The sequence below is a fragment of the Nyctereutes procyonoides genome, unplaced genomic scaffold (genome assembly GCF_905146905.1).
Source record: "Nyctereutes procyonoides isolate TBG_1078 unplaced genomic scaffold, NYPRO_anot_genome, whole genome shotgun sequence".
In the NCBI taxonomy this organism is placed as follows: Eukaryota; Metazoa; Chordata; class Mammalia; order Carnivora; family Canidae; genus Nyctereutes; species Nyctereutes procyonoides.
This window is the reverse complement of record NW_026575121.1, coordinates 59250462-59270635: the sequence shown is the minus strand read 5'-3', so window position 1 is coordinate 59270635 and position 20174 is coordinate 59250462. Positions and strand designations below refer to the sequence as shown.

The window sequence follows — 20174 nt, the reverse complement described above, 5'->3', positions numbered from 1 at the left end:
GGGTTGAACCACAGAGTTTGGTTCAACCCAAACTGCTGGGATGTCGAGGGTAAATCTTAGGACTACGCACCTGAGTTCTGTAGCAATCTGTCAACTTTCAGAATATTCATGGTAAAAGATAAGGGGAATGGTTAATAAGAAAACCAAGTCTCAAATCTTCCGTTCCACCACAGAAAAACCCAGTATCTAACCCCAACACACTGTGCCCTTGAGGAACTTCACCGAAACAATACCTAAGTCATATCGAAGTCTGAGACGACGCCAAGGCCTGAAGTCTGACAAGATTTTGGACTCTCAGCCGCTGGGTGCCTGCCCTGGATTTCAGGTTTCACATCCATACATCTGCAGTACGGACAAGCCTGAGGGGAGGCTCCTAAGAGGTGCTGCAAATGTACTATGAAAATACTAATTTATTTAGTCCACGTTGTTCATAGCCACTATGCATGTACCACTTCGTGCATGCTGAGGCTGGCCTCTTGCAAAGATCCAACATTGCTGGCAAATGAGCTACATTCACCAAAAAGAAGGTAATTTTCAAATGATTATTTTCATGACCCTGTAATTAATGCCACTTTATACAAACCAAAAATGCCACAAAAGGAAACGTAATGTAAATTTGTTTGAAAGCCAGTACTTCCTATGTCCTTCAGCTTTCCTTCTGGTATAAAGTACCTGGAGGAAACCCTGAACCTGCTTTGAGCATAGCCAGCCATCAGCCTGGGGCACAGAGGGCCCAACAGCCCTCACCACTTCCGAGACTGAGAAAGACAAAAAAGCTACAGAAAGGAAAAACCAGAGACCAACCAGATTCCAAGAGAAAAAGTTTTCTGGTTCCGTTCGAGTACAGAAATAGAATTTAAAAATAAGAAGTATCCCCTTCCCGTATCAAGTCCAACAGGTAAAATAAACATCCAGTATCACCTGGGGGCCTACTGCCTAGCAAGTTTTTGTGTGCATTAGGATACCCAGGATACTTTCAGTAGGTCTGATGGTAACCAAGAACAAAATAGTCACACACACACACACACACACAAGTCAAGGGCACAGCCAATCATTGAGAACACACCTCCTCACTTCCCAAAAACTCCCATGGAAAAGGCAAAAGCAAGCACGAAACATCACAGTAGCACATTATAGACATAGTGCTTCACGATCCCTCCACTTGTAGAGAGCCACCACCACGTGCACAAATAGCCCACCTGCACACCATCTTCCTACTCAGAACATCTTCATATCCCCTACACCCCCGCCCAACACCTTAAAATTTCCTACTCCTGACAAGCCCCTCTCCTTTCTCTACAGAAAGAGGAGATCCCTACCCCAAAGACCCCGACTATTAAACACTGGACATATACACAACTTTTACTATAAAAGCTGATACACCAAAAAGAATCAAAATAGCAGTTTTTCCATTAGAAAGGTAAATTCTAAAATTACATTTGTTTCTTTAAATACCAGTTGTACTAACCTGAAGTTTGCAAATTTTTAGTATCTTACTTACTTGGTGCATTCTTCTAAAGACTGTACAAGCGTTTGCTGGAAAGAACATATTTCTTCTAGATTTCCCATTAAATATGAAGTGTTCGCTGAACTTAACCTAGAACCAAGAAAAATAATAGTAAAAGCACGTAGTTTCACTCTCCTCTACCACCCCAATGCCCAATTAGAGGCTCCGCCTACTAAAAAACCTTGCATCTAAAACAAATTGTTACACCGGATTCTGCTCCAGCATTTCATCCTCTATTCTTGGAAAACCTGAGCAAACAGCCTAGGTGTTGACCATGTTGCCGTTAACACAATTTATCATCCAACTTACTTCTCACTGGTCTGCAAAGGCCGTAGATAGGTTGAAAGCACAGTCTGAAGTTCTTTAGAATATTCATTTTCTGTTTCCAAAATATTCTGTAGCACCTACAACAAACAATGAATAGCATTATTATTATTAGGAGCTTTAGGAAGTTCATCACTGCCCAAATTCATGTTGCTTCTACATAATACCGATGCATTCAATATCCCTATTAACTCTGAAAACCCATGCAATGGATTCTTACAGCCACACAACTGACTTCTTACCACCAAGCACAGGCGACAAAGGGAATACCTAGAACAAGGTTAGGATGAATTCCATCGCCATAAAAGTAATGCCCAGTCTGTTCAGATACAAAGGAGGAACCACTGGTAATCCCAACAGCAGGCACACACAGATCAATCTCTAACACTGTGTCGTACATAAAAAGCCAGCCATTCACAGAAAGGACATGACGACATGCCTGCCCCATCTATAGTTACGTACAAGAATAGGCAAAACTAATCCAGGAGGGCAGAAAGCAGAAGATAGGTATGGAGTGACAATGGGAAAGGGCCCTAAATTTTGAGAGTGAAACACATGGTCTATACGGTAATTTGAGTAGTTGTTATAAAAACACTTTTCACAACTCACTGAACTGTACCCTTAAAATCCAAGTGTTCTAACATACGCAAAGTATATTTCAATTTAAAAAAATCAGGTTTACTCTTTAGATTGAGCCTAGCAAATGTAAATCATTTTCATTAGAGAACAATGGTTTCAGATCATCATATGTGCATTTGTTAAAAATTAAAAGTCCACCAGTATAAAACCCTTAAATAGCCACTAGTTTAAGGAAACAGTGATAAATCAACCTTAAAAGGTTTCCTGATACCCTATTTTAGTACAGCAAATTCCGTAAAAATCCATTTACAGCTCCTAAAAAGATAAAAAGTACAAACCAGCTAAACTAAAAAATAAGCCTCTTTCCATCAGCAATGGCCAAGAGCAGAGGCCCCTCCTGGGGCGGGGCAGCACCAACAACCACAGGCAGAGCCGGTGGGGCCCAGATGCAATGGCAGGCGCAGAACCACCATCAAAGTAGCCCACGCTACACCCCCAGCACCCAGGGAGGTGCTCTACATGTAGCAGTGCCGTGTGTCTCATCCACGTGTGGTCATCCTCACCAAAACTATTCCTCTCACCCACTCTGCTTCAGTCTTTTCCTCCATAAGTTTCATAAGCAGAGCCCGCATGTGCCATGGGCACCTAGATCTGATGGTGCACAGCCCCTCACAGCTCCCTCTTGTTGCCAGGCTGAGGACAGGCATCTGGGCTCTCATGCGTCCCAAAGTAAAGAAGGAACACAAATACCTTCCTCAACCACTTTCCAGCACTGCCTTTAACCAGAAGACCATGCCCCACAGATTTTCTAAACACCCACAACATGCACTATGATGTGCTACTTGTCCTCCAAAAATCAACCATCCTCCACCACGCAGAGTTGTACAAAACACAAACACACACACTCCGTCCTCTCCCCAGTGTGATCATTAAAACAAGCATGCTTAAACATTTAAGAAAAACTGTTAAGCTAAATTCATATTTCAACATCAGTAACACGGGTACAACATGGATTCTTGGTCTGCTCACTGTGTTTTCTGTGTACTCTGAGAAGAGCACAGTCCTTCACAAGCAAACTTACACACTACGCTATCTCAGATGAAGAGAATCCATCGCTTTCACTGTGACACAGCTCTGGTTTCGCCCCTGAATGAGGCTATTCATGCCAGAGTCGGGGAGCGAGCCAGAGGGCGGAGGGGCCGCTCCGGGAGTTCATTCCTTTGTGGGAAAATCTGGGTGCTGGTCCCAGGATTACAATGTCTCCCTTCGAAGAAATGGTACTGGACACAAATGTCAAAGAAATGGTGGACAGAGAACATACTATGACACCAGCCACTATACCAGAAAATTATACATTAAACAGGATCTTATCCTTTAAAAGTAACATGAAGCCAAGTATAATAATCCTTGAACTCAGAAAAAAAAAAATTAAATCTGCCACAGATGAAGATGGAAAGTCTTCAATGTTTGATTAAACGGATTTCAGGTGTTACAAATATTACGGTTACAAATATTACGAACTATTAGCAGTGCTGCTTAGAGCATGCTTGAAAACCCATGCACCTTTTATAAAATGAGAGGAAATAAGTACAAGAAAACATCAGTAGAATGAGTGGAGGATAAAATGGCATTTCCTCCATCACAGCATTAAGCATAATAGTATGCACACATAAAAGCCTTCCGTAAGAATGTACCAGAAACAATGCCAAAGAATCCTCTACCAAAAAGCTACATTAAGGCAGTTAAACTGGTTAATCTCAACTAGTAGTCACAAACATGCTTTTCAAGTAAGTGCTAAAGACAAGTTGTATTAACCCTCCCATTCAAACGATCCAAGTTACACTTAGTTTTTCCACCAACACTCAACCAGACTTGGCTGAGTCCGTCCTGCTGATGCCAGGAGCCGCACGCACCACCCCCTTCTCCCCCTCCAGCTCCCCCCAACTCATCAGCACCTGTCTCCCCCTTCTGGACTTGTGCACGCTCTGGCTGCTGCAGGACCCCATGTGACTCCCCAGCCGGGCTGCAGAGCTCCATCACACAAAGGCTGGCCCCAGAGAACGTGTGCAGGTTTCACAGCAAGAGCAGCCTGTGCTCCCCAGCCGTGAAGAGTGGCAGGGCTCAGCCAGCACCAGCTCCCCCTCAGGCATGAGGCGTGGAGCCTCGTCCAGTCAAACAATGGGGCCACACAGGAGGACATCAGGCCAGCCACACAGACAATCCCTGAACTGTCAGCCGTTATAGCAAAGCAAAACAAAGCTCCACTGGCTTCATTACCTTGTAGGCACATAGAAACTCACTTTATTACCACCACCCTTGATTCAAGGAGCACTTAGTATCACCGATTTTACCAAAGAGTTGCAACTTTCACCGCACAAATTTTGGTAGGTTTCATATTTTAGGTCACTGAGTCCTTTAAAAATAAATAACTGATTTACAGAAGAAATGTAGTATTTTCTTAGAGATTTAATTATGATGAAAAATCATCATAAACAAAAACCAACTTATAAAAACTTTACCCTGGTTTGGTCTTGAGCATGTCCCTGAGACGGTAACAAGACAGTAGCAAATAACCACCCTCCTCCGCCCTCACCACATTGGGGCCCCATACACAAGGAAATAAATCACCCCTGCCCGTTTCCTCCCAACCCAGTCTATTCAACTGTACTCACATTTTCAAAAACCAGATGTTAGGACAGGATGTGAGCCCCTGGGAAAGGAGAGGAAGGAAGAGCCTGGCCTCGCTGCTGGAGGACCCAATTCCAAACCCCCTTCCCCTGGCCCCACAACCCTCAGCCCTCAGGACACAGAAGCACAACCCCACCCACTCGCACTGGCAATGACTGACTGAAGTGAACTTGCTTGTGTCTGTATGTTCTTAGTAACCAACTCTCAAGAGAGTTTGGAGAGGCCATGTCAACGTTTAATGTTACTGTGCCTTTTGAAAGATGCTCTATTACTGTATTTCTAAATTTGGGGATTCACAAGGTCTTAGGACAGATTTCTTCCAAATATTAACGGTTTACTATGCAACAGTTCCAGCCAAAGCACCAGGTGGCCTGGGATACAAGTCAGTGCCAGAAGCCGGCCTGAGTACACAGAGACATGTGCGACCACACTGGAACGAGTGAAAAGCCAGCCATGGGTGCTGGCAGACCCAGACTCTGCCTGGGACTGCACCGGTCTATGGGTCTGTTTTGAAAAGCTAGTATGGGGAAGCGGGAAGGGGGGACGGGCTTCACAGACTGTGACACTGGAGAGTATCAGCCCCCAACGTAAGGTAGAAGAAATCTTACAAACCACTAACCGCAGCCTTCCATCCCAGACCTGGAGTTCTACATGGTGCTGCTCCTGACAAAACTCCAGCAGTCATGGGGAAAGGACTGAAAAGCAATCTTGGTTAAGGGCGTGGCTCATCGTGAAGCAAAGAAAAAAGCAGCACACTAGGGCTTGGGGGTCTGTGCTGGGCTACGTCAGCCGAAGATGCTGGGCCAACGATCTCCAGTCTCCCCATGGCCCAGAAGGCAGAGGCTCCAGGCAATACAAGGAGCCAAGAGAAAAGAGACGCACTCTCTCTGGAGCACAGTAAAGGTCCACGGGGGTTGCTACGGCATTTTATGAAAAGCGCACACCTACAATGGTACATTTATTAAAACTAATGATTCCTACATATCGTAACTGCAATGTTTCCAAGGCAAAAGCTACCCTGCCTCTTCATGACCCCTGGCATGGGAAGAAGTAGCTCTCTACCACTTCATCTACCAAGATGAAGAATACCAGCATACCACCCTCAATAAAAGCGTTTGCTAGAACCCAAGAAATGAGCCAATACCACTGAACATGTGAGGTCATGAGGACCTGTCTTCCCAGGTGGACATATTTAAGAAACCTTCTCTAAGAATGACTGAGGAAACTTCTCATCCCCCCCCCCCAAAAAAAAAACAAAAACAAAAACAAAAAAAACTCCAGATCGTCCCTTCTCTCTGGGGGCATCCAGCTTCTACAACACAGGTGCCTTCTCTGAGCTCCACTGGAAAGTGGGGTTACCAACCTGCAGGTGCAGTTAATATGCTTTCACTGCTAAAATCCACCAAGCTCAGGCACGTCACAAATGTGTTACCTTTAATCACACGTTCCTGTCACCCGTGACTGTAGCTCTCCCCAGGTTAACCCTCAAATAGGATGCCTGTTGGCAAACACAACAGCACAGTGACTTCAAGGATGCCTAAGGCCCCAATTGTTTCTATGTGTGCTCCAGAAAAACCCTGAAAACCTCCTCAAGGCCCATGCAGGCAGCCAGGGGCTTCTCCCAGTCTGTGTGTCACACAGACACAACACACAGGACTGCACCCCCAAGCTCTGCCACCCAAAGCAAGGGCTCTCCTGATCACGTGCAGATCTAGGACACTGAAAACTGATGTGTTTTCCCATTTGAAAACAGAGTTGACAGTGGTGGCTGGCTGTTACAAAAAATAATCAACTCTGTATTTGCAGGATCTGCATCTTCTTCCACTGTTGCTCTCAAGTCTGACACCCTGCTTTTGTCTCCAACAGCCTGGCCCCAATGCCAAAGCAGCCCTCCAAAGCCACTGAGGCTGGCATTATCAAGTGATGATGTCTGCCACTCCTGAGAAACCACTCTCTCTGGAACCCTTCTGTTAACAGTTCTACATCATTAAATCCTGTTATCTATATGGTTTCATATTCTGCTTACTGTACTTAAACATGTATTCCAAGTATTTTTTACAGATTCATGTGCATTTTTATTGATTATCAATGTATATGCCACTAGTTACTTAATCATTCTTGTGTTGCTACATATTTAGGTTGCTTGCATTTATCATTCTATTAATTCCCATTAAAACACTTTGCACAGGGGTACTGGGGGCTCAAGTCAGTTAAATGCCTGCTCTTGATTTCAGGTCAGGTTGTGATCTCACAGAGTCATGATCTCAGAGTCGTGAGATCCAGCCCAGCAGTGGGCTCTGCACTCAGCAGGGAGTCGGCTTGGGACTCTGACTAACCCCCCTCTTACTCCTCCCTCTTCTCCCCTGTCCCCATTCTCTAAAATAAATCAACCCTTAAAAATAAAACCACCTTTGCATAAACATCATTGAACATATTTTAGGTAATTCCTCTGGGGTGGATTCCAAATAGAACTAGTAGATTACAGGGCTTGACTGTTTTCAGAATTCTATATATAGTTGCCACATTACTTTTGAGAAGCATTGTATGGATTTACATTTCCACCATTATCAGAGCTGAAAATTCTTTTTAAATCTCTGCTCACCAGTTACATAAAAAGTTGTCATCAGAATTTTTATGATAAGCTTAACCATACCACCAGAGTGCTATAATGTTTGTGTCCTCCCAGGTTGCATGTTCTGGGCATCCTGAAATACCCCAGAGTGGTGGCACCTGGAGGTGGGGCCTTCAGGCAGTAGACATGAGGAGAGGAAGAGGCAGGCTCTGTCTCTCCACCATGTGAAAACTTGATGGAAGGCAGCCCTCTGTCAACCAGGAAGTCACTCAAAACCCCATCCATGCTGGCACCCTAATCTCAGACTTCCAGTCTCCAGAACTGGAAGGAGTCTGTGGCACTGTTCCAGCAGTTTGAACTGATTCCAACACAACCATCAACATTTCCCATTTTACAATGTTCACATACTCTCATTTATCCACTAATCTTAATGTATATGCCTTAATGAGCTCCTTAGTCATTAAGGATAATCTTGTGTTGTTGTAACTGTTACTACTGTTCCAGTTAACTTGTAATTTGGTTTCTGTTTTTCGAACGCAAAGAATTTATTAAATTTTTACAAAGCCTAATCAATTTTGATATTTTTTCCTTTGTTTTCATTTTTTGCTTTTACGTTCTAAAAAGCCTCCTCTCACCCCAATGCATTAACCAACCACATACAGAGCTGTGGGCAGAGAATGGAAGCCCGTTTAAATACAATCTTTGAGCAATCCTTGGCTACATACTAAGCTCTGCAGCTCTGAGTATGAACATTAGGAAGGTAAGCTTTCACACCAAGAACCCATCAATGACTGTGGGGGGGAGATAAATTGCAGAGTTAGTCAGGAAACAAAAGTCAATTAACAACCAATCCTGGGACAAGGAGAGTTCAGAACCCAGAATTACTAAATTGTCCAATTTTCAGTGAAAATTTATGAGATACACAAAGAACCAAGAACATGTGACCCATGCACAAAACCCAGGCATTCTACAGCCATGGGCTGAAGGGCCCCAACACTGGGCTTAGCTGATAAAGACTTCAAAAGAGTTGCTATAAATATGTTCCAGCAGGGACTTCCATTCTGCCTGTGTCTGCATGGAAATCATCACCTCCATCCGAATAGATAAAAAGCTGAACAGACTGAAAAGAACTCTTACAACTCAGAGAACCCAACTTTAAAAACAGAAAGAGGGCAGGCCGGGTGGCTCAGCAGTTTAGCGCTGCCTTCAGCCCAGAGCGTGATCCTGGAGACCCAGGATCGAGTCCCATGTCGGGCTCCCTGCATGGAGCCTGCTTCTTCCTCTTCCTGTGTCTCTGCCTTTCTCTCTGCGTCTCTCATGAATAAATAAATAAAATCTTTAAAAATAATAATTAAAATGGAAAGAACAGATACTTTACAAAAGATATACAGATGGCAAATAAACATATGAAAAGATGCTCTACACCCTAAGTGCCAATTAAAACAGTGAGATAGCACTGCATACCTAGTACCAGCAAAACCCAAACCACAGATACCACCAGAGGCAGTGAAGATGTCCACCAGGAATTCTCCATGGGAAGACAGAGTGGCAGGTTCTTATAGAAATAAACGTACTCTTACCACACAACCCAACAATCACTCTCCTTGGTATTTACCCAAAGGAGCTGAAAACATGTCCACACAAAATCCTGTGCACATAAGCTTACAGCAGCTTTATTCATAATTGCCAACACTTGGAAGATGTCCTCCAGTAGGAGATGGATAAACTGGTCCATCCAGACAGTGGGTTACTATCACACTAGAATGAGAGCCATCAAGCCACCAGAGATGCTGATCATGGGGGAAAGCTGTGCACGTTTAAAGGCAGGATGTCCATGGGAAATTTCCATTGCCCTCCCCACTTTACTGTGAACCTAAAACTGCTCTAATATAGTTAAGTCAATGACTCAAAAACAGTCTGAATTTGACTATGAAAATAACCAAACAGGGACACCCGGGTAGTTCAGTCAGTTAAGCTTCCAACTCTTGGTTTTGGCTCAGGTCATGATCTTAGGGTCCTGTGTCTGTTAGACTCCTCCATGCTCAGCAGGGGCCTGCTTAAGATTCTCCCCCTCTCCCCCTCCACTCCTCCCCTCCACGCACTTGCACTTGCTCTCAAATCTTTAAATAAAAAAAAATGCAAAATTTGAAATGAACTCAAATGGAAATTATGAACTGAAAATTCACTAGAGGGGCTCAACATTAGATTTAAGATGCCAAAGAATCAGCCAACAAAAAGGACAATAGAAATTACTCACTCTGAAGAACAGAAAGAAACAAAGGAGAGCTAACAGCACCTCAGAAACCAGTGGACACTATCACACTTAACATGTGCACAGTGGGAGTCCCATGAAGAAGAAACATGTGACATTCACCCAGAATCACTTTTTACTTCTCAGTGTTTTTTGGCTTGCCTTGACCATCACACAGGAGCAGCAAATTATAGATCCATTCCACTCATGCCAGTGTCCTGTCTTAATTTCAATAAGCTTGTACCTCTACCTACAGCTCTCCACTGAGCTCACGCTAAGACCTGGTCTCTCATGAATAATCTCTCCTCTTGGAGAACCTTCTCCAATCAGTGGGGTTGAAAATACCTATACTTCTTGTGAAATACCTAAGTTTCTTGTGAAAACAAAATCACACGAGATAGTGAGAAAATGCTAAATGCATTATCTATTCTACTTTGCTCTGCATGTGGTATTCTGTTCTATACTTTACTTTATATCATGTATAAATACAAAATTCAAAAAAGAATTTATTCCTGGCTTAATCACTAACCAGTGTATATCTTGGATAAGTCCTTTAACCTCTAGAGCTTTCTGTGTTCTCCCCTAAAAAATGGGACTGCTATCCCCAGAGGTGATTTCTATGAATTCTGAGTTACGTCCATAACAACTGCAATTTTAACATGTGCTATTTACTAACACAACTTTATGTAAACAATTTGAATGGGGCTCTGGTCAAGGTGTTTTCCCATCATTCTGAATTAAAGAGTAGGTGACTCACAACAGCATGTGTGATATGAAGGCTCTTCACCCCATATGAGCACAATTAAAAGGAGGGAATTAAAAACACACTGATTGGGATCCCTGGGTGGCCCAGCGGTTTAGCGCCTGCCTTTGGCCCAGGGCACGATCCTGGAGACCTGGGATCGAATCCCACGTCAGGCTCCAGGTGCATGGAGCCTGCTTCTCCCTCTGCCTATGTCTCTGCCTCTCTCTCTCTGTGTGTGACTATCATAAATAAATAAAAAATTTAAAAAAAAAACACACTGATTATGCTTCAAGTTGAAGAGAATTATAGGATATAAAATGCAAAGGAACGGGTGCCTGGGTGGCTCAGTGGTTAAGTGTTCAACTCTTAATCCTGGGGTCGGGAGACTGAAACCCGCATCAGGCTCCATGCCAAGCAGGGAGTCTGCTTGGGATTCCCTCTCGACCCTGCTGCCCCTCCCTGCCCCACTTATGCTCTAAATAAAATCTTTAAATATGTGTGTGTATAAAATGCAAAGGAAAACAACCTATCACAACTTCTAGAAAAGCACAGTTGCCTACTTGGACAAAATCCCTAATGGAAGCAAGATTACTAGAGAGATAAGAGAAATGCAGCAGGTACCAGTTGAGAGGGCACTAACTTGTTTCCTCTAACCATCATTTGGACAGAACCTCTAGGAAAAGCAGCTCCCTCTTCAGAACATCACTGTGGATTATGATTGGTACTCAGCACATGAAACCTTCCCCTGGAAAGAAACCAACGTTTTACAGAAGAACACAAGAGGAAAAGGCAGCTCCTCAACAAGCTCTCCTGCTGTGAAACCCTGAAGAACCACTAGACGACTTTTATTGTGGCTTTATGCATGAAGCCAAACATAGTACACTCTAAAAACCAAAGACCTCAGTAGAGCCATGTCCCAGGAACAAGCATCCAACAAAGAACCGAAGAGGACACCTGGAGAGCAGAGCACCACCAGGAAAGGTGGGCAGCCCCACCAAGTCAGGGTACAGGCTGTGCTGTGGAGCCTGCAGCTCTGCCAGGGCAGAGTGGGGGTGGAAGTCTGCGATTGGAAGGAGCAGAGGAAACTAGGAAAAGGAAGTGGGAGAAGCAGAGACTGAGACTCGAGTGAATGACTGCTGGCGTTGGTCAATACAAATAAAAGTGATCTGAGAGGGCGAAGGCATGGCACGAAGGCCACAGGACAGGAAATGTAGAAGTGAAATTGGCAGAGGCAGAAGAAGCTGGGGAGGCAGGGAAAGGAAGCAATGAACTGATCCACAGATGAGGTGCCAGCAAGGGGAAAACTGCTGCATTTCTGCCCACCACTACGTCCCACTGCCTTTGCCAGGGCCTGGTGCAGAGCACGGACTGATCTGATGTATGTTAGGACAACAAACCCTCCCAAGTTCACATGGTTCTGTAAGATCTGGAGTCAAGGGAAAATGGATGCTCAGCAACGCTGAATACGCAGACTCACAGGACAGACTGCAGCAACAGACAAGCTGGCAGAAGGTCCCACATCCTCACCCTCTCCCACCAGAACCACAGACAGTGGAACACTCGGGATTCCTCATTGCAGTGCCAGACCGTGGCTGCTCCATGGCAAAGATGCACAGGCCTCACACCCGCAGATAGACAACCCTGATCAGGAAACCTTCTCTGGAACCAGAGGCAGGAAAGGCACCCAAAGTGCAGACCTTCCACAGAATGGAGATCAGTTCTATTTACAAAGTTTACTTTGCTGATTTATCACATTGATACATGTGAGCAATTTAAAAGGTTACCCCCCCCCCAAAAAAAAAAGAGTACCACTTCCTATTTCTGCAGTATATGCAACAGTTTAGGGACCAAGGGGGTTTAGACTAGACTTCACATCACAGGTATTTAAGTTCACAAACCGATCTTAAGTTTCAAAATGCAGTTTTAGATTCTCAAACACTCATCTTTACTATGTATGTGTAGATGTGCTCCTGTGATTACACACTATTTGATACACACGTACATCAATCCCAAGAAAAACTTTCTATTAAGATACAAGTAAACTAGAAATAGCAATTGATCTAAAGTACTTACAATCCACTCTAAGTACAAGTAAAATGCCATTTGATGCCTGTAATATCTTTAAATCACATCATGTGCCTTTTTACAATCTTATCTTCGAAGACTTGAAATGGCATGAGGGAATATTACATTGTGTGACAAAAATGGTACAATTCTACATTACATATTGAAACAAAAATATAAGATTCTAAAGCAAAGATAAGAAAATACACCAGAACATTAATGGTAGTTATAACTGCAGCCAATAATGGATGATTGTTATACCCTTCTACATGCTCTACATAGTTTATCTATATGCTACACTTTAGAGTTTCAGAGATGTTTAAAAAAAAAAAAGTGATTCTTAAAACAGGTTTTGCAATTACTCACCACATTGTAATAGCTTTTGTTAATGGCAGTAGTGTCAAATCCTTTGGGAGGGCTCTTCAGTGCTCCTGACTTGGGAGAGACAGGCTTTTCTGAAATGAAAACATAACACAATTTTACAGACCATACTTGAGACCCCCTCACATACCATCCCCACACAGCCCAGAGCCAGGGGCCTCCAGTGAAACCACCAACCCACAGGGAAACCCAGACAGAGACCCATGTGTCTCTCCCTCACACTCTGCTCCGAGGTCAGGGAGCCAACGTCCTCACAGTCCGGACAGCACTCGTCCCATACTCCCTGTTCAGGCTCAACATCTCAGATGGTGCTCCATCATTGACAGTAGGTAAGAGAACACTAGCAAAGTACACCTACAACTCAGGAGTGTAGTAAAAATAAAAAACTAGGAGAAGAGAATCTGAGGCAATGGGGCAGATCGGTAACAATGTGAAAACATTACCACCCCCAGTCTGGACTACACCTCAGCAATGTAGTACTCAAAACCCAAGTCTCTCTAAACAAGTAGGAGCGGCTCAAAGAGATAAGGAGAAGTGAAGCCAGGCCAAGCAGGGGCCTTAAGACCTCAACTACAGAGAGACAACAGGGAACGCAATCGTGAGGATTACAGGGATGCAAGTATCTGTACTAGGCCCAACTTGATTCCACATCCCATCAAGAGAGATTTATTTAGTGTAACAGGTATCAAAGCAGTGTCTGCTAACTAGAACACGGCTCTCAGAGTGGGTGTGCTCATCAGCCACTGGTCCTCCAAGGATCCTGGGGCTGGTAGGGAGTGCGTCCTCAAGGATAGACTCTGCATAGTTGCCACCCACCTCCCCCACCATGCAAACTGACAACAATCTGTGCCTCTGGTGTGCTGGGCTCAGCATCCTTCCACCTGCCCACCCACACTCCCTACAGCACTTCTGCAAACAGTCCGGAAGCTTCAGGTCCCTAATTCCCACTGCCTGCCCAGTACTGCCACCTACTATTTTCCCAGTGACAGAAAGCCCAGATGCCAAACACACATAGACCAAGTGTAGCCGCCTCCTTCCTACGCAATTGTCCACCTGAACCCTCCTTCAACACCTGACTGTAAAGAGCTTCCGAATGGTTGAAAATAGGAATGCCTGGGTGGCTCAGTGGTTGAGCATCTGCCTTTGGCTCAGGTCATGATTCTGGGGTCCTGTGATCAAGTCCCAAAAAGGGCTCCCCATAGGGAGCCTGTCTCTCCCTCTGTGTCTCTCATGAATAAATAAAATCCTTTTAAAAAAACAGCTGAGGGGGATCCCTGGGTGGCTCGGTGGTTTGGTGCCTGCCTTTGGCCCGGGGTGCAGTCCTGGGGTCCTGGGATCGAGTGCCGCGTCAGGCTCCCGGCATGGAGCCTGCTTCTCCCTCTGCCTGTATCTCTGCCTGCCTGCCTCTCTCTCTCTCTCTCTCTCTCTCTCTCTCTCTCTCTCTATGCCTTTCATGAATAAATAAATATCTTTAAAAAAAAGGTTGAAAATAAATAATAAAACAGGTGTTATTCCAGTTGAAAGAAATCTGCTCTCTGCCCACAGGATAGAAAACAGAACTCCATGAGAAAAGTGTTCCTTCTGAACCCATAAGAAATTCCAACCTGTCCTGGCTCCCACATTCCTTCCTAGTCTCGCATCCACAGCTAGGTCTGTAACCATGGAAGAGAAAACTGACATGCTTTCACCTGAAGAGAAACAATGCTTTTCCATCTTTAAGACTCATAATTTGGGGGACAAGTACAAATAGAAGTAAAGGGGAGAGCACTGTGGTCTATGCGGCAGCCATCGAGACCACAAATACCCACGTGCATGCTATTACCTTCAGTCTGCTTGAAATTATTTTAAAAGTAAATAATTTGTCAACTGCCTCATTTCACTTAAGACACACCTCCCAAAACCTTAGATAACAGTATTTAATTAACTTACTAAGACAATTACAAGGAAAAAGCTTTTTCAGATGAAGTTTCAGGCTACTAACACTGTATAAAAATAAAAGGTAGGCAGAAGAGAGCCAGACACAGTAGTAGGCGGGGTCCAACCACTGGGTCTTTTGCCCCTTGCAAAAGGCTGTCCACAACTTTGCTAGCTACTGCCCAGAACTTACAGGGATCGGAGGGCTTGTGAACATCTCCCCAAAACTCATGTGCCATTCTCGACAGGGGGCTCTAAGGTAAGAAAGTTCAGCATGGAGCAGTCACACAGAAGAGCTGTGCCTGCTTGTAGTGCCACCAATCGCAAGGTGCCCCCCAAGTAAGGAAGCACGTTTGCCAGGAACACCTGATACACTCAGCTTGCAGGAGGTCGCCACCCCCAACCAGCTCACACTGCAGGGCCGAGGCAGCGGGCTTGGCAGGCTCCCCAATAAGAGCCCCACTGGGGCCTGCTGCTCCTCAAGCATCCCAGCGCCTGGGCCCTCGGGACAGCTGTGTCGGGAGGTTATCTGGTTAACCAAAGGAACTTCTGTGCAGCCAAAGGGAGCCTTCTAACACTTTCCTACCCCCAACCTCCAAAAAACAAAATCTACACAAAGTATGATATACCAAGAGAGAAATTATGGCCAATCATACCAAAAAACACACAAAGGAAACATTAGAAAATACTCAGCCTTCCCAGTATCCTTAAAACAACAAAAAAACACACACCACCCAACTCATTTGGGGCACACCTGATAGCTAAGAATTGATGCAACCTACTGTGACTGAGGGGCAGGGCAACAATGAGAATGCATTTAGTGCTGCCCTTCCAGGGGCCAGAGGATGCAGATCTTCCCTTTCTTGCAATAAACTAAAAATGCCAAAAACAAAACTTAAATATAAGTGTGCTAAATGAGAAAAGGGGGTGGGGAATCACTAGCAGCAATGGCAGGGAGAGCCCCTGGGGGCTGGGGTTGGAGCCAGCCCTTGAGGGCAGGGCAGAATAATGCAGAGACAAGGCATAGTCCTGGTCTGACCCAGACAAACAGGAGGATCTCTTGGTGACCCTTAGAGGTGACAATAAGAAGCCTAAAGCTCCTGAGCACCGATCCAGAGAAACAGCAAGGGTGGAGACTGGCTACTCAGGGGTGGGAGACACAGCCTGTGAGAAATCAAAACCCAGAGTCTGACCCTACTGCAGGGGTGGTCCAAATCCACACCAAACCACAGGGGCCCACCAGGATTTGCCTGGGGCAAGAAAAACTCTGGGAGCCCCTCAGGAAGCACATGTTCCTCCTCTCTGTAAGAGTATTTACTTCCGTAAGCCTGTGAAGAACGGAGCCAAGAGTGGAAAGATACATATGCGAGGGAAATTAGTACCCAAGACCTAGAAATGGGGTACTCTAGGATTCTATGGAGTAGGTGTGTGTAAAACACCTGGAAAACAATGAACTATTCCTGGAAGTGAGCACTCTGGTCACTAAAATGAAACCCAATGGGCTGCTACCATCACAGGGGAGGGATACTGCTGAACAGAAACGTCCTGAGGAGTGTAAAACAAAACATTATGAAAAACAGATTGAAAGCCAGAGAGGGCAAAAAAGGATATCTAATAGGATCTTCAGGAGACAATGAACAACAAGCAGGCAGCGTTCCTAGAAAGAATGCTTTCCAGAATCAGAACCACGGATGAATGGAGGGCATGGCACCTTGAAGCAGCACTGAAGATGGGGACGCTTGAGGAGGCCCACACAGGAGGCCCCCCTTATCTGTGAGGCCTACATTCTAAGACCCCAGAAAATGCCCAAAACCAAGAACATAGCATCCTCCACATGCTACAATTTTCCCTCTATGTACAGACCTACAATAAAGTTTGATTTGTAAGTTAGGCACAGTAGAAGATTAACAAAAGCCCTAACAATATACTCTAAGGAAGGTTACCCTGTCCTGCGCTCATCCAGCGCTCGGGGCTTGAGGGAATAAAATGCGCAACTCTGTGTCAGCTACTACTCACCTCCCGACCTATGTCACTGCTTCTGGACCCTGGCCAACCACAGGCACAGACTACGAATGAGGGGGCGCTTCTGTAGCAACAGCCCTCGCCCCTGGCCTGAGGCAAAGACAGTCAGATATTTGACACTGCATGTGACTCCACTATCACAGGCTTTTCTTTTGTGACTATTTTTGGAGTGAGAATGCTTATTGAAGAGAAAAATCAGGAAAACGGATTTGAAAGCTCCACATCCACCGTTGCCCCTTCATCTGTGATATAAGTGACCCAACAGAGCCCGCCAATTCTAATTCCTCTTCCTACCTTCTGCACGACAGCAGTCACCTCGTCTACAAATCCCCACAACAGGTCATGTCACTCTGTGTGGGTTCATTCCACCATCAGCAGCTTCCTCGCTGCCACAGGGCCCTGGACCTGGATGGTGTCCTGTTCTGAGTCCTCCAAGCTCTCTCGCTGGTAACGCACTAGTAGGAAATGCTCAGGAACCCCCATGGGAAGATTTCTCTACCCCTGCTTTTCTGCAACTTAATTACAGAAACTTACACAGTTAAGCAAGAGAACAATATATACCATTCTTCTTTAGCTTCAACAGTTACCTCTTAGATGCCTCCTCTTCTTTTCTGGAAGCATAGTACAGCAGATCCCAGACACTGGCAATTTACCACAACAGTTTATAGTGTGCGTCAGACTCAGACTTTAAAACACAACCACCAGGTGATTCGCACACCAGACAGAAACAGCAGTTCCTCTCATCTCACATCCAGTTGTAGTCAGAGTTCCCCAGACTTAAACTCATCACAACAATGACTTTCTGTAGCTGGCTTACGGAGCCCAGAAACCCAGGAAGATCTACATAACACATACAACGTTCTGCCTCTGAGATTTTTATTCAATGACAGCAGAGTGCCCAGGGGGGCATTCTCCACCTTGTTTTCTATCAGGGAGCCTGAGGTAGGCATCGCGATTTCTGGAAAGACACTTGGGTTTTATTCTCCCAGTTCCCACAACAGAGTTCACTCCAGTAAGTACTTACTGAATGATGCTACCTGAGGTTCTGGAACTGAATGCACTCCTAACAATCCTGATGGTGGAAACCGGAAAATATAATTGACCAAAGGCAGACTGGATGGGTGGAGAAAGGTCAAGGTAGGTCCTCATATTACAAAGTGGGGCATCAAGAGGTCACTGCTGAGCACCCACCAAGTTACGGTCAAGCATTACCAATGAAGGAAGGCAACAGGAGAACGAAACGTAAAGCCCAAGCTTACAAGGAAGACGAGGCGCCCAGGGAGAGCATCTATGAGACACACATCCCTGCAGAGAAATCCCAGCAGATGGGCAGGAGCTGCAGGGCAGCTAGGGGGCAGCCATGGATTGGGGAGGAACAGGACCTCCGCTTCCATCACTGGGTGCTTCTGTCCTCCTCGCTTTGTCTTTACAAGCTCGTACTACCCAACAGTATTTTGTAAGCGAACACAAAACTTTAAAAGAACCACCCTAACACTGGAGGACCATCAATCCTGACCCCTAAACAACTCCATTATCAGCTGACCTAGGAGACAGGTCCCTTGAAACAGGCACTGGAATGTACGCACACACATGCACAGAACATCCCCTCCATCACCCACTTACACAGCTGTTGGGGTGAGTGCACATAGAATTAGCCTGGAGGGACACTCACTCCCACACCCTAGAAAAATTGCACACCATTTTCTCTCAGATGCATCTACACGTCAGGCCAGGTTCCCCACACACACATGCCTCAGAGGTGCAATCTGTTATCACATCTGCATCTGCAACAAGTAGTCCACACAGGCCTCCCCTCTAGAACAGCCTTACCCTGAGCGCCTTCAGAAACCTAACCACATGGGCACACACACACACACACACTTCCACCAACGCGAAGTTGTTACCTCTATCCCTTTTTTCCTGAAGATTGTAATCATAACACTGTTCTTCCAGAACTAATTGATCACTGCATCCAAAACCCAGTTGGCATTTTAGGTCTTTTTTATTTCAAAAGTAAACAGGACCCAAGACCCCAGGGCTACCATTCTAACTGCATGACCCGTGCTGTAGCCCTCTCCCTCAGGACCACAGGCCTTGCCGCAGCTCTCCTATCTCCCTTCAACTGAAGATTCTCTACAGAACATACATAAGACATATACCTTGTGTGCACAAAAGCAGAAATCTATGGTCTTTACACATCAAAGCAACATTGACAGAAAATAAATGCTAACTAACGGGTATATTGGCCATAAGGGGGTACACATTCAGGAAGGAAAGCGCACTTGCAGCAAGCTTTGGAAATAACCTTCTGCAGACTCTTGGAGAAGGGCTATTTGAAAAAAGAAAGCACACCCAGTACAAAGGCACAAATCCACAGGAACACTGCAGTGTGCAGCCACAGGAGGGCAAACGCTCATGGCTATTTAAACTTCCAAGAAGAGGGAGAGATTGAGGGGCCTTTGCCTGGACACAGATGGCCCAAAAGAGGTCACTTGGGAGGCAGACCTCAGGTTTGTTTATTCGAGAAAGATATTTATAAGTAGGAATTTTAAGGAGGAGAAACTCACAGCTTAAAGGATGTCAATATTTGTTTCAGACTGCCAGTTATCCAGCACATTCTGCTTACAGAAAATGAAGAATTACACTGTGAATTACAATGCTTATCTGAAACACACCCTCCAAAAAGGAATCCTAGTCTAAAAATCAGGAAGTCACAGAAATCACTGATGAATTACAACACTAGCATGTTATCATGACCTTCAAATTTTCTTCTCCACTGCTGTAAAGTGATACAGGAAAAACGGGATTTTATGTCTTTTGGTCTCAAATGCCCACATCTAAAATCAGACAGGGATAAGTTTCCTTAGACTACACAGATAAATTGTGAACACAGGATGGAAGTTTTCCCCAAAAGGCTATTCCTTTGGTCCACTGTCAGCTAAAGAATATTTAACATGACACATCACCAATCAGAGTAAATGTGTTAATATTTATACTTAAAAAAAAAAAAAAACAAAAAACAGAAAAACAGGAAATTTTCCAAAGTTACTTGGGTCTCTATTTAGTACAAAAACTTGGGATTCCACGTGACCCACGCAGTTAGTTACCAAATGTTTAAAAGAGTCTC

General features: G+C 44.9%; 1 protein-coding gene across 5 annotated transcripts in view; it reads right to left on the bottom strand.

Annotated features, from left to right (window-relative positions):
* The window catches only part of ARHGEF7 (Rho guanine nucleotide exchange factor 7), a 126542-nt gene that overhangs the window by 37436 nt on the left and 68932 nt on the right, over positions 1–20174 (bottom strand). For 3 of the 5 annotated variants that reach the window (XM_055335593.1, XM_055335590.1, XM_055335591.1), the window contains 3 exons: positions 13097–13185; positions 1817–1911; positions 1502–1597 (listed from right to left, as the gene is read on the bottom strand). In XM_055335593.1, the coding sequence (XP_055191568.1) occupies positions 1502–1597; positions 1817–1911; positions 13097–13185 (280 nt within the window). Of the gene's footprint in view, positions 1–1501; positions 1598–1816; positions 1912–4365; positions 4448–13096; positions 13186–20174 lie in introns of those variants that run through there. The other 2 variants (XM_055335594.1, XM_055335592.1) reach the window with 2 other exon arrangements.